Source organism: Linepithema humile, chromosome 5 (genome assembly GCF_040581485.1).
Source record: "Linepithema humile isolate Giens D197 chromosome 5, Lhum_UNIL_v1.0, whole genome shotgun sequence".
Lineage (NCBI taxonomy): Eukaryota > Metazoa > Arthropoda > Insecta > Hymenoptera > Formicidae > Linepithema > Linepithema humile.
This window is the reverse complement of record NC_090132.1, coordinates 23,362,192-23,377,467: the sequence shown is the minus strand read 5'-3', so window position 1 is coordinate 23,377,467 and position 15,276 is coordinate 23,362,192. Positions and strand designations below refer to the sequence as shown.

Below are 15,276 nucleotides of genomic sequence, written 5' to 3'. Positions count from 1 at the left end.
CTCGCGCGTGTAGTTCTCCGTGGCGAGGAGGCGAGCGGGACGGTGGGACGACGGTCGCGGGAGATTGCATGGGCGTAGTCTGCGCTCACTGAACCTTCGTCATTCGATATGTTATCCCTTTCGTACTCCGGTGCCCACTATACAAATGTGTAATTTCGATAACATTTCGACGTTAATTATTATCGTTAACTCTCCCTCATTTTTAACATGATGTTAGATTTAAGTTTCTGGAACTTGTGCGCATTTTTATTAATTTTAACAAATATTGACGAAATTGTATAGTTAACATTAACGCAATGTTCTGTTAAATTCGTAAATGTGTTATCGTGTATTCCGAGCAATATTAATCTATAGCGCTCTTATCGCATTCATGGCATAGCATCAAGCTCGGTATCCAAATCGAAAATACTTATCATGTGTATGTTGTTGATTTTACCGTGTATGGTTTCTCAAAGGCCGTGATTGACGATTCTCATTTTAAAATTTGAGTTGATAAGCTCTTTTTTTACCTAATCAATTCACACGTTATTATGAATAATCATAATTTCGCTCTTGCAACCAATTTCATCAGCTTGAACAGACTTAAACCGATGATTAAGCATGAATTTAATATTAGATATGTTAAACATAAATTAGAAATGTAAGTTGTAGAAAATTGTTGATATTTTAACATAAAATTGCAATATTGCAAAGAGATTTCTCTTGATTTTCTGCAAAAAACTTTATTTAATTAAAAAATGCTAAGACTGCTTACTAAAAATTATCCGTAACTTAGGTGCAACATTTAGATATTAAAATTTTATTTGCAGAAACTGTGTGATACGCCATTGTTTGTAAAAGAGAGAGAACCGAGAGAGGAACTGGAGAGAGAGAGAAAGAAAGTGCGTGAGATCGAAGAACGAAGACGAGGCAGAAGGGACAAAGGGTGGCAGGAAGAGGAAGTGAGATCGCGAAGGGAAGCAAGAAAGAGGGTGCAAAGGACGCGGTGACCTGTGGACGTTTTGCACGCGTGCGAATCATGGATACACCGCTACACGCGCGTTTGATCGCACGAGCGCGCGAGCTTACCCCAGCATTGCGTTAAACGCTCTTGTAGATTTCGCTAAAGCCCATAAACACGAGAGATGCTTCTAATATCGATTTCTCCTAATGATTCTTTTGCAAGTTATTTGGTAAGGATAAAGTTATCTCTTCTTTTTTAGTAGTTCACGAAAACAATGATGTTGCGATGTTCAGACGATAATCGCGAATTTATTTTGCGGAATATATGTCAGACGTTTTTATTGTTCGACACGTGTATTCTAAGAAGCATATATTCTTAGTAATGTAATAATGTAGGTTACATGACATTAACTGATTTTCTATTTTTAATTCTGAACTGAGAGTACCATTGGCCATTCTATTCAACAGATATAATGATATATTAACACATATGGATAGTTCGTTTTGTGCGCGTCTTTTAAATGCAATTTATAAGTAAATTTGCATTGAATAAAAAAATATATTAAATAGTCGGCGATTTAAAAGATGCTTATGAGATTTTTCATGAGAAAATATCTCGTAAGTCAAAAAATTAAACAACTTTAATAAATTAAGAATTTTCGAATACAATTTGTAAAGTTAAAACTGTACGTACGACAGGGAAACAGGGTACGGTACTGTATAATACGTGTCCTGTTCGTCATTGACGGCTGCATACGTGCATATGTATGCTGCATGCGTACATAGAATCGCGTCTGTCTTTCGCTTTCACCGCATTCTGCCTTGTCTCTCCTCCTTCGCGAGGCCCCGCCGTCGCGTAGCGCATGATCCACGTGGTCGGTACTGCAATTTATTAGAGCGGCCAGGGTGGCGAGCGAAGCAGGAGACAAGGGTCGAATTACACTCACATTGTACTGAGGAAGCATGCGAATGCGAAGTCTGATTAAAGTCTTTGTTTTCGTTTATTGAAACTTTCGTGGATTCTTGTGTTTCTCGATGCAAAGTATTTCAGCTCTCATCATTGTACAGAGCGATATCAATACTTCCATAATCGCAACTTTTTTTTCTTAATGACAAAGTCGAGGCACATAGATTTTATATTAAAAATTTTTTTAATATGATAATGCTAATATTTATTTTTTAATATTATTTTAATTCAATATTAAAATTTTAGATTCGCCGAGAGTTTTTGTTGTAAACATTCAGGAATGTTAACATCGAAGGATTCGAGAATGGAAAGTCAGGAGAAAATTTGAGGGCACAAAGTTTCGAGAACTCTGATATCTCCTCAAAACAATGCGAGATGCATTATTATGGCTTACGCATGGAGTGCGACGATGTTCCGGATTGTTCGGTGATTTTTTTTTTTTTTTTTCGTCAATCGCTTTCACCGTCCAAACGAGTGATGGAAAGTCCAAGAGCGTTGTGCGTTAGAAATTCATCTAAACCATCTTTATCTTTGAACGTAAGCTTCTAATTCTATTATTAACCGTCATTGTGAACAACATCATCATGAATTTTAAGTTATCTCATAAACACTGCATTCTTCGGTATTAACATTGAAAGTAGTATTATTTAATGGCACTTATCTTTAATGACGCATGTAATAAGACAAAAAATTATCATCGTTATGCATATGTCATGAGAATTAAAACGTAATGCATATATGACATGCGATAAAAAACAAGATGGAGTAATTGCGTAAGCTTTCATGTCATAAATCAGATCTTTGAATTGTAGAATAATATGGGGCGATAGAGTCTGACGTAATGCTTCACACACGAGGAATCGAAGCGGGTTTCATCGTGTTGATTGTCCGAAAACGCTTATGGCACGTATCAATATTAGATAACGAACATTTTGCGTTTTCATCTGACTGATGGCCTTGAATGAATATGATGTGACACACGGCGAAATGCGCAGCAATTCGTCAGCAAAAAAAAAAAAAAAACCAATAAAATCCGCAATTAAGAACATTCAACATACAATCCTAACATATCTTCGAATTACACAATAATAAGTTTAAAAAATAATAACTCTTATCTCAAAAATTATCTCAAAGTTAATATGTTTGAGGTAAATATTAAAGTATTATGCAATAAGGTGTGAAAAATTTAACTAATTTGCTTCAGTAAATTTATATTTCTTTTAAAATTATGTAATTCTTGTTAGATTGCTAAATATTTAGTTTGTTGTCACTTTTCATTTTAGAGATAATAGAAATGAGTCAAATGAAAATGATAATTTCAAGTGCCTCATTCGGTGCAATGCGATACAAAGCCGCATAAGTACATTATTTGCAAGGACGCGATAATATGCTTACAATACAGCGGTGATTACACGAAAAGATTTACCATGACATTGGCCTTTATTACGAAACGATATTTCCTGCACTCGTAACAGACGGTAATCAAGGCGTATCACTGTGTTGTTTATATTGTCTATAGACACTGTGATGTCGTAACAGGCAGTATCGCGATGCAATTGCAGCTAGTTTGCTTCCGTTCGTTAATTAAAAGTACGAGTGAGGTTTTTTTTCTTCATGCAAGCCTTATCACGTGCAGAAACTGAGAGTCAAATGAGAATCGCGCAATAATTAAGTAGAGGAATATACCGCTGGTAGAAATAAATAATATATTATTTATAAAATTGCTGATCATAGTAATTTAATCATGAAAATAAATTTCGATATAAGATTTGCAAATTTCGATGTAGATAAAGCGAAACGAAAAAGCGTAAAAATGAGCGTCAAAGTTCAAAGTCGTGCAAAGTCGTGCAAACCGATTAAAGTTATAAAGCAAAAGGCAAAATATTTGCATTTTATTTAGTAACTTGCTTTCTCATTGTGTGCGTGTATGTATAGAGTAATCATTTTTATTATTGCATATATATTTATAAAATTGTAAATCGAATTTTGATAATTCTATTAATTTTTCACGTTTTCTTCCTCTTTTTCAGCTTGTTTCGAGGATCCCTGAATTTCTACCGGCCGGTCTGCAAGCGTCGACGCTTCGCAAGCATTCCACGGTTACGCAGGACAACGCACAAGAGCTTTGCGCGGCTCGGCGCGATTTGTCGTGTCGTGGTCATGCCGCACAGTATGCGGCAAGTGTCGTGAGGAAGGGTTGGGGCTTCCTAGCTCGCTCACACCGATTCGCACCAACTCGTTCTGACTTACTCATAGCGATATTGCATGCGAGAGAGCCAGAGACGGAGAGCAATGACCCAGTAGACGCAATGCACGTGTGCCCGGTAGAAACCACGACGTGCGCCTCACGGCGGGGCATTGGACGCCACGTGCGGCACCCGTTGTTGGTGGGAGAAGGGCGAATGCGGGATCCGAAGATGTGCGCAGTGGGAAGGCACATGGGTGCGGGAGGTGCGAGGAAGGGAGCGATAAGAGCTCGATTCGCGCTCTCTCATCCGCTCGCTACATACATATACACACGAGCGGCGACGAAACGCTTCGCGCGATAGGAACCCCTCGTCGATACGCCCTCGTTGATTCGAATAATAGAAATGGCCCGTCAGGGTAAAACCCTGACAATTCGGCGTTGGGCGCATGTAAGCAAAATTGCGAATAATATACACTGTTCCTGAAACAGGTAGGGATCATAAATCAGAAATAATCCAAGTAATTTCCGGACTGAAATTTTGCGTGTTGCGAACAAAAATTTACGATTCTTTGAATATTAATATTGAATCGATAAGGTTTTTTTTTGATATCCTGGTTATTTTTTGCTTTAAACATGGGTACACAAAATTTGAGATGCTTGATAAAACTGTTCAGATCGTTCAGAGCACTAGCGGATCCTGATGTCGATAATAGGGGGGGTTTTGACCTGCTTTAATGCATTTTTTACCAAGATTCTTGAAACGGATCCAGCAAAATTGATTTTTTTTAACTTGGAAGGGGGGGTAACCCCCCCCTCCCTCCCCAGGATCCGCTAGTGGTTCAGAGTAATATATTATATATTATATAGTATTTTAAATGTTTCTTTACTGATAAATTGTTTGGTCGATCAAAAGTCTACTTTTTCTCAACAATATACATATTAAAATAGAAATAATTATTTAGTATTTTATATATTAAATATATTCTGAGAAATGTAACGGCAAAAATTTTGGAAAAGAGTATGAGAATTCAAAATTCTCTTTCAAAATAGCTTTTTAAAGTAATATCATTAATGTAATAAAACAAAAATTTGTTCCATGTTCAATATCTAACAATATCAGTGTGCCGATTTTCTGAAATAGACGTAGTAATGAAATGTAGATATACAGATATTTATATTATTGTTTATTTGAAAGTCAAGTATTTTTACAGGTTGCAATGGCAAAAATTTACATAGACTAATATTCTGCGCATATAGATTACATGGATTACTTTATATCGTACACGTGCCTATGTATCACGGAGGGACCTTGACTTCGCGACACTAAGCGGGAAGATACGGCGAAAATTTGGCGATCAATACTTACGCAGAGAGCGGTCGAGCCCCAGCATCAGAAGCAAATTGAATTTACGGTAGGCTCGTTACATGCCTGCGGCAAAAGTCCGTATTTTTGTCATTCTGTAGTAGACGTGATTATTGATGAATATTGAGTTTTATTTAGAAAAATAGCAAAAATATTTCATGAATAATTATCAGTATTGTTAAAGAAAATATTACATATATGAGAAACATAGTAATCTTATTAAAGAATAGAAAATATATATAATTACACAATATTATTGATAAATTTTTTATTAGCAAGAATATTCATAAAATATGTCTTTATAATGCATCATCAATTTTTAAATATAGCTTATGAAAAAGACAAACATCGGATTTGAAAAAAAACTCTGTTAAGAATTCGCAAGAAACTCAAAACAGTTTTATTCAATTTCGGTGATGTTTACGATCAATTCTTTGACATAACATTTTTTTTACAGAGCCGAATTTGCAATATTCTGAAGCCGAAAGGCACTACCGGGCGCCGCTCCTGAAAGCGACACGTGCGTCGTTCTCTTCTTGCGATTCCCCCGAAACGTACAAACGGGGGTTGCGTTCAACAGAGAAGCTGCGCGTTCGTATTAGGAGAGTGGGGCAGAGCGAGGGGAGGCGTTGCTACGGCAAGAGAATAGAGAGGGAGATGGACCAGCTAAAACCGGAGATGGAGAAGGCGATGGCGGCGGCGGCGACAGTGGTGGCGAGGAGGAGAAGCGAAACAGGCAAATGAAAAGGAGAAGAGTGGGTAGGGGACTGAGGAGGGGGTCGGAACGAAAGAGCGAGCGGGTCTAAAGCGATGTCGTACCTTGACCAATCTCAACGCGACTTGTTTTAAGCTATGCCAGAGCGAGCGAGAGGCAGCGACCTTAGAAACGAGTTGCGCACCGAAACCGAAATCGCAAGCTGGAACGCAGACTCTTTCAAAGCACTTCTTTTCATCCCGATTATTAGGGGTATGCACCAATGAGGGGTTGACGGAACGATGTCTTCGCGATGGAACAGCAATCTTATCAGCCGGAAATAAGATGGTTTGTTTTCAGAAAGCGTTAAAATATTTATTCGCTGACTCGTGGACATTGCGATATCGATACGAATATTTAAATTAACCGTACTGATTTTAAAATTAACGATATTTGTACCGGCAAATAATTCGCTTGTGACAATTAAAAAAGAAAGATACCGGCGAAACAGTCTAATTACTGGAATTTGGCACAAAAGCATGCACGTGTGTAACTGATGAGTCTTTGCAAGATATCAAAGTGCCAAATTATGTATATAAGATTAAATAAAATTTTTTTCTGAATAAAGTAATGTCAGAAATAATCTGCAACTATCAGTTTTGTTTCTGTCATTATTTTATTCACAAACATTTTTATTTGACTTTCATCACAGAATTCCTACAACTGGTCTACAGCCTCATTTACATATAAAGCTGTAAAACTTTCCAACACATATATATTTGATCTAAAGTGATAACCTTAGATCAAAGATTTTGTGTTAAATTATATTTAATTAGATTTAATTATTATTTTATTTATTCTTATCTTTATTTTTAATTAAAGAAAGGATTTGGCAAGAATTTTATACTTTAATTTCAGTTATAATTTTTGATTAATTAACTTGCAAATAGCATTACAAACTTATAATATCACTGAAATATTTTCTAGTTTAATATTTAAATTTGCTATGATATCGTATCGCAACTCTCATCATTTTTGTGGGTATAATTTTTACAGAAACAAAGTTCATCAGCGTCGAGTGCAGTTCAAATTCGAGACATCCGCGCACAGACTAGGATGCGGATAAGAGATTAATGCGTGAACGGATCGAAAGAATCTTTATTTAATGACGCCAAAGTAGAAAGTGGAAAGAAGGGTCAAATGCTGAGAGAAAGAAAAGGTCAACGACCCACCACGTGCAACAATGTATGCCGGCGGTTGCATTGCGCCCGTAGTGCATTACCCTTCAAGGCCGCGACGTCTCCACTAGGCAAGGGGCTTAGTAGCTTTCTCCACTTCGTCCGATTTCTCCTTGAAGATTGCGTAACATGCGTCACGTGTCGATGTCCGGAGAAACGCCCGAAAAGAATGCGACGCTCATTTTAATTCGTTGCATCTCTATCCGGAAACGGTAAGTTTTCCCGCATAACAAACTAATTGCACAGTTGACAGCCATGTATGTTTCCGGTGACTTTTAATCCTTTACATCACACTTAATGATTTCGACGGATACACGAGCTTGTTTTTTTCACGACAAGTTGAAAAATGCTTCGCGTTCTGAGAAATCTATTTCGGTTGCACTGAGATACATTTAATTCTATAGAATAAATTATTATTAAATATTTTTTATATAATAAACTTCAGCAAAATTTATTAAAAATATATTAATAATAAATTTTGCTAAATTAAAATGTTCTCTTGCAACAAACAACTGAAAGTTGTTATCTTCTATTGATTTCCACCCTTTTCTATTTCATACTCTTTACTTTAAGTCATTTTTTTAATTAAAAATATTTTACTCTATCAGAGTAACCGATATAAATAGATTTATTTATTCTAATTTTGCATTTTTTTAGATTTAAAACGAGATGAGCAATTGGAACTTACGGAACTATAGGAAAATATACAACTACTAACTATATCACGGTTCTTTATTATTATAGAAGGATGATGTAATTCACAGCCACGCGGTAATATCGTGTCCTATTTGAAGCAACTTTCTAAAGACAGAAGGGCGCGTGAATGAGGCGCGAAAGGGTCGAGGCACGATCGGATTTGAATGACGCAATATCTTACAAGTACAAGGCGGTTCAAGCCGTGAAGTGCGTTGCCCAACACGTGATGTTTCACGAGTCATTCACGACGTGACGATTTTCTCTCGGCGACGACCTAGAAACCATCAAAGATTTATCATCCATCCGTTCTCCGATGCATAGCTTGTTAAGAAGGTCGATGCCCTCCGCGTACGTATCTACAAAGTATTTGTACAGCGTATTTATTTTAAGATTAAAATTTTTTTATTTTTATTTTCAATGTTTTTTGTGTCTAAAAAATAAGCGGATATTCCAGATTAAAATTGAGAAAACAGAACGGTATAAATGCAGGAAATGTAGAGTAGATCTTGGGTCTGCCTTTTTTTAAGCTTTCTCCATTTTTTTCTTGATTTTTTGTACCTTTTTCTTTCTCTCTTCTTTCACACAAATCTCAGATATATTTTTATTTTATTCTAAATAAAGAATTAATCTTGGATTTTTTTTTAAACTAATAATTTAAAAATAGAAAAACAATATATGATCTTTTATATGTAATATTTTTTTTAAATAAGTTATAAAATTTTATTATTAAAAAGAAAAAATTAATAATGCTAGAATTAGTAAAATGCCTGCAATGTGCGAGCTCAGATCTCTGAGTTTACTAAATCCAAATGATTACGATTCAATTATCCTTGCCGAAAAATTATCGACTGTGTGCAAGAGATACCTCTGACATCTTTGATCTGCTTTTAGGTACTTGGTGATTACGATGTAAAGGTACAAAAGGATCCTGAAGTAGCGGCTAAGTTTCTATGTGGCAGCGCTTCGCCGCGGAATTACCGTATCGACGAAATTTGAGTTATTGCTTTTTATTTTAACCGCAATATTTCTGAGAGGGCATCAGCGTACAGCAACTCGACTGCACGAGCTCTCCGTAAAGCCGGTCGTCTGTAATAGTAAGTGTTTCGTCAGTGATACGCGCGATCGAGGGCCTTCTCTCCTTCCGCGCGATTGTTTTTCGGCGATCGCGATCCGTGTTTATCGCGGGAAAAACGATGTCAGGATACCGCAAAGTGAATTATTACGAACTGTGCAGATTGTGTACTAGCAGCGAAGGCAACAAGATGAATATATTCCGCGACGAAGGTCGCAGACGGCAATTGCAGACGAAAATACAGGCGTACCTGCCGATACAGGTAAGCGTTTTCGTTTGGCACATTGTCGCCAGACAATCTACAACGAATCCTTCCCTGATTTTGCTCGCTCGCCAATTCCGTTTGTCAATTCGATATTTCGCGATGAATGTAAAAGTATGTATGTACCAGAGAACGTCCAAAAAATATGTGAAAGGATATTTGGGAGATTTGCGTTGTTTGGGATGTGGTGCGAGAACAATTGGTCTGCTTACGAAATCACTTTTACGCGAGAATCCGCAAAAAAACAACAGAATAATGCAATTAACTTGCTACCGAATGATTTACACATTTCAACTTTGAAATCGTATGGGTTTATGTTCACAGGTTTTTGTTCAGAATGAATATACATTGTTAAATGTTATGTGTTTTTCATATATAGTAGGATTTTGCTTCTTTATTTACGCATTATGAAAAGACCAATTGAAATCTTAAAGCAGTATTTGAAATAATAAAGCAGTATTATGTTTTTATCTGTTGCTCATAAGCAATATAAGAGAGTTACCAAGTTCATGAGAGTAGAAAGATGAAACATGATCTTGCTTTTCTTGGAAAGTTAATAAGCAGAATCAAATCAACTGTCTTAGTGAAAATTGATCGAATATGAATTGCTGATGTAGCACATACAACCTTTGTAATGGTTTTTTTATCATGAGCAATGTAGCAACTTAATATTCTAATTAAATTATAAGGCAAATATAATAATTTTCTTTATTAATTTACTTTGTCAGCAATAGAAAAATTTGATTTTTTATATAGAAGTGATAAGCATAAACAGCATAATATAAATTATAGGTTATATATAGACTGGATATCACCTTTGCAAATTTTTCTTTAATGTAACTCGATCCCAAAAGAATATATAGTATTAATATAGCGTAAAATATTGTATATTAAAATAATTAAATTTTATTGTTTTTAAGATTACAATAAGTGCATACAATTTGATTGCATTTTTATTAACTTGAAGGTTTTGGAAGAGGACTCATTACCAAAAATTGTATGTCACGAGTGTGTCACGAAGCTGGAGAATTACATAGAATTTCGAGAAACTGTAGTTAATGCTGAGGGTATGTTGGAGTCCTATTTCACCTCACTGCGTTTCTCTGATGATTTTCTAAAAGAAGGGAAAGTTTACGTGAAGAATATTGAAAAAGAAAGACCATCGACACCAGAGGATGAGGTTTTAAAGTCAATGGAAAAGGTGCCAACAGCAGGAGGAGGCCAAATAATAAATAATGATCAACCAATACAGCATCAGCAACCTGTTGTAGTTAGCAATATAAATGCTTCTAATATACAAATCATCAGTGGAGTTCAAGCTAGAGTGCAGCAGTACAAATGTGCTATGCAGGTCTGTAAAAATAATTAACGTTTTTGATTTAAGTAATACTTTAATATTACATATAGTAAATTTTTGTATTAAACATGTTCTATATGTATTTCTCATAAATAGGATTGCATTTATTTCAAAAGTAATAAAATACTTTTTGTATTTAGATGCAACCGGGTGGTGTAGCAGCGGCTGTTGTAGAAGCTACGGCAGAAACTCATTACAGTTACCAACAACAGACATCTCAAGTATCGTCGCAACAATCAAATGAAGCGCAAAATCAAATCGGTGACACGCAAAACCAATCTCCTGCAATTCAACAACAAGTTCAGAACCAAATACAGAATCATAGTCAAATAAACCAGCAAGTACAATCCCAGAGGCCAATTTCTCAACAGTTGAACCAGCCAGCTCAATTATCTCAACAGCAGAATCAAAGCCAAGTTAATCAACAGGGACAGCCACAGATATCACAGCAGCTTCAACAATTGCAGAGACAACAACGTGAATTTGAGAAACATCAAAGACTTCAACAGCTTGAGAAACAACAAGTGCAAATTGTAACACAGCAAGAATTTGTAGTGAAGCAAGAGACACCGGTTGTACATCAAAACGACAATGTAGTTCTTAAGACTGAAACAGAGATGGAACCGAATCAACAAATTATACAGAAAATACAATCCGAGACTCAGAAAGATGATTCTCCTAATCCAGGTGTACAAACTTATACAACAATACAGGCAACGCCAGAAGTATTCCTAAATTTGGGTTTCAAAGAAACTCCATTGGCGACTACGACACTTCGAGATGACGGAAAAGAATTTAAGGAATTTGCAAAAACATCATCTGAGGATGGAATGTCTCGTAACTCAATCGAACAAATCAGAGAATTTCTGAGGATTAGATCAGGATCGGAACCAACCTCTCTGATCACTGTGAATCCTCAGGTACTTCAGCAGGCTACAAGAAACAACACTATCTGTCGCGATTGTGGTAAAAGCTTTCCTTCATTAAATCAAATGAGCAGTCACAATTGTAATGTTGAGACACTTATAAATGAACCACCCAACGAAGCTACAAGCAAAGAGGATGCTTTGCAAACGAATGTTAATTCATTTAGCTGTGACATTTGTAGTAAGCCGTTTAAACGGAAAGAACATCTCTTTCAACATAGAAAATTGCACACTGGTGAGCGGCCATACGTGTGCTCAACATGTGCAAAAGCTTTCAGTCGTAAGGAACATTTGGTTAGGCATTCTGTATCTCATACCGGACAAAAGATGCATGAATGTGAAATGTGTGGTAAAAGTTTCTCGCGCAAAGATAATCTCCATAAACATCGAAAAACGCATGGTGTGTCTGGCCCTTATATTTGCGAAACTTGTGGGAAGTCATTTGTTGTGAAACATTATTATGTGATGCATTTAACTACGCATGCAACAACTGTCCCGGACGGTATGAACTGTTCAGATCCATTGCCGTATAAATGCGACATATGCCACAAAGCATTCGCTGTCAAACAATATCTTAATACACATAAACTCAGACACAGATCAAAAAATAACAATAACTCTCAGAATAGTTTAAATGGACATCAACAGCAACAGTCGCAGCAAGCGGATACTACAAATAATGTTAATGTAGTGACGAATAATGCTGGGAATTTAAATAACAATAATGGACAATCTAGTAATGAATCGACTGTCGAAATGCAAAGCGTTATCGAACGCAATGAACAGGCTAATGGATCATTCGCCAACAGTCAGTATCATACTAATATACAAGAGTTTCAATGAGATAAGGGGAAGCGTGTCTATTATGTTCTCTTGCCAAATGGTAACAATCATAAAATCGTGGTTGTATAAGCAAGAGAAACTTTATGACGCGCTAAAATATTTTCTTATATGGTTTTGCTCTTTAATCGAACGGTTTTGTACTTTAATACTACAGGAATGAGAATCAAAGCGGCTATTCTGACAGATTAAATATTTTGGTGTATACACACATCGGGCAGAAGATAGATTTGTTGAATGGTTTAAGAGCTAGCTGGACACTACTATGTAAATATATTTTGCCAACAAAACATTAACTGTACGGAATGTATGCTGTAGGTATGGAATGAATGCTCACTTGTATCAAACTTCAAAAATATTGACTACTTATTACATGGTCTGTCATCAAAACAATAAGACTGTTTAAAATGTAATGTAGTATGGAATTTTATTATACTTGACTGAAATATAATTTTTAGTATTAAATTAATAATTGTTAATTTCATTAATTGCTTTATGTGCTTATATACATTCGTGGAATATAATACATATAATAGAAATGAAATAGTTCTATGTATAAGATTAAAAAGGATTATAATTTTTGTTTCTATGGCGCAATTTTGACATTTAAAAAATTCAGTCTTATTGTTAGTTTTTTTTTGTTTTTTTTTGTTTTTTGTCTTTTTGTGACAGTTCATGTATATAAGAAAACATAGTTATGAGATTGTTTTAATTTCTGATAAAAATATTTATCGATATATATATTTAAAAATTATCTGTATGAAGAAATAGAATTGAATAGCATCTAACTGATGCAATGTATGAAGTTTTCGTTTTATTATGTGTCTATCAAAAAATTTTGTTATAACAGCTTTGTATATAGTATATCTTGTTAGCCCAGTAATTGCAACAATCTCTGACTATTTTAAAATAATCTGGAAATATATGATTTATATTAAATACATAGGATATAGGACAAAAATAAGACCAAAGAAAATTATATTACGTTTATATAAGACTTATTTATATTTCTATAAAATATGAAAAAGAAATTACTAAAAATAGAGATATAGATATAAGATGGGACCGTAGGTTTACTAACTCGATTAATTGTGTTGTAATTCAAGAAAATTATATATACGTATCTACATATATATCTCGGCAGTAAGTTATTGATCTACTAAACGGCTTTTAATTTGCAGTTATCAATTAATAAGTGTGCCATAGGAAGGTTTCTGGAAAAAAAAATATATATATATAGTTATAAAAAGTATATAATTCATTAGATTTTTAGTATGCTATTGACCAAAAGCAAGAGAAATTTGTGCTATTCATCCCATTTCTCCAATCGTATTCGCTTATATGTCATATAATTAAGCAATACCTCGTACCTTTTTCTCCCTCATGTTAATTTATTTCTTCTAAATAAACATTTATTTAGCATATAAGATTTAAAGATAGATGGCAAATATTATCTTTATGTGAGTCATGTGTATATTACGTAATTTCTCTATACACAAATTTAAATATTTGATATCGGATAGTTATTTTAGTATTACATTTATACGTACGTAATGAAATGTTCTTTGAGAATTTGCAGGTCATATTCACATATCTACATTTAGCAAAGAGAATGTGATTAATAAAAAGATCAGATTAAAATGTTACAAGCTGAAAAAATATTATGTGATCACACTTATTCTAAGATCATGTGGAATGTGAATATGTGCCCATACATTTTCAAATTATCATTATCAGGCGATAAGATTTAGACATTAAACATTAATTACAATTACTGCGTAACTATGAAAAATGTATTTTATATAGCATCTGAAAAGATCGATTTTACAAGTTTTATTAAAAATGAAAATTTATTCAAGTAAATGATAAATTCAAGTGTAATAATTTCTATGTTAAATTAGTAACGTTTTTCTATATTCAGTATATGTATATAAATTTGTTAATGCGTTTCTTATTGAAAACATTTTTTTTTAAATAATGGCTAACATATTTGAAAAGGTATCGAATCTTAAAAATCTTCAACAGTACAAAAAAAGAATTTTATTTAATATTTAGGTTTTTTCTGTTGTAATACAGTTCGTGTACATATTAAAGCAAAAGTGATGATTTTAAGACTGTAATCTCTATATCACCTAGACTTTAGGTGTGTGTTGGAAGTATATATAGATCTATAATGATATATTGTATATAACGTGGTCCAGTATATAAGGCAAGAAAAATGTTAATATACGATTTCTAATATGATAGTATTTTCTGTAAAGTATGAGAACGCCTATATTTGATTTAAAACTCTTATGAATCAGAAACTGCATCCAAAGACATTTTGTTTTCTTTTTATCAGTTTCAAAGAGAGAAGTTATTTTAAATAAGTTATGCTTATTATGCCAAATACACATAGTCCATTTATTAACTAAAAAACTTGATTGTAGGCACGTATGAATTTATATCAACAGACCCCCTGCCTTGTATGAGTGTAATAAAAGAACGCAATTTTTCTTAAGAACAATAATGTGATTATTTTGGAATATTAAATAATATACGATAGCAACATCTAACTTTTTCTGTTTCATGAACATTATCTGAGATTCCTGCCTTACTTAGTATAAATTCAAAAAAATCTGCAATGTTTTCTATTAAATTTGCTCTAAAAAAACATGAAATTATTACATTAATGGTGCTAAAAAATAAATTTTTATTTCAGAAGACGTAAATATTATATTTTCTATATTTT

General features: G+C 34.3%; 1 protein-coding gene across 5 annotated transcripts in view; it reads left to right on the top strand.

Annotated features, from left to right (window-relative positions):
• Positions 1–15,095, top strand: part of LOC105670299 (uncharacterized) — an 18,332-nt gene extending 3,237 nt beyond the window's left edge. The window contains exons 4-13 of one of the 5 annotated variants that reach the window (XM_067354901.1): positions 810–2,446; positions 3,940–4,545; positions 5,355–5,509; positions 5,918–6,502; positions 7,211–7,604; positions 8,050–8,436; positions 8,980–9,182; positions 9,323–9,422; positions 10,390–10,773; positions 10,920–15,095. In XM_067354901.1, the coding sequence (XP_067211002.1) occupies positions 9,351–9,422; positions 10,390–10,773; positions 10,920–12,548 (2,085 nt within the window). In that variant the 5' untranslated portion in view covers positions 810–2,446; positions 3,940–4,545; positions 5,355–5,509; ... (3 more) ...; positions 8,980–9,182; positions 9,323–9,350 and the 3' untranslated portion in view covers positions 12,549–15,095. The other 4 variants (XM_067354900.1, XM_067354902.1, XM_067354899.1 and 1 more) reach the window with 4 other exon arrangements.
• Positions 15,096–15,276: the final 181 nt, after the last annotated feature.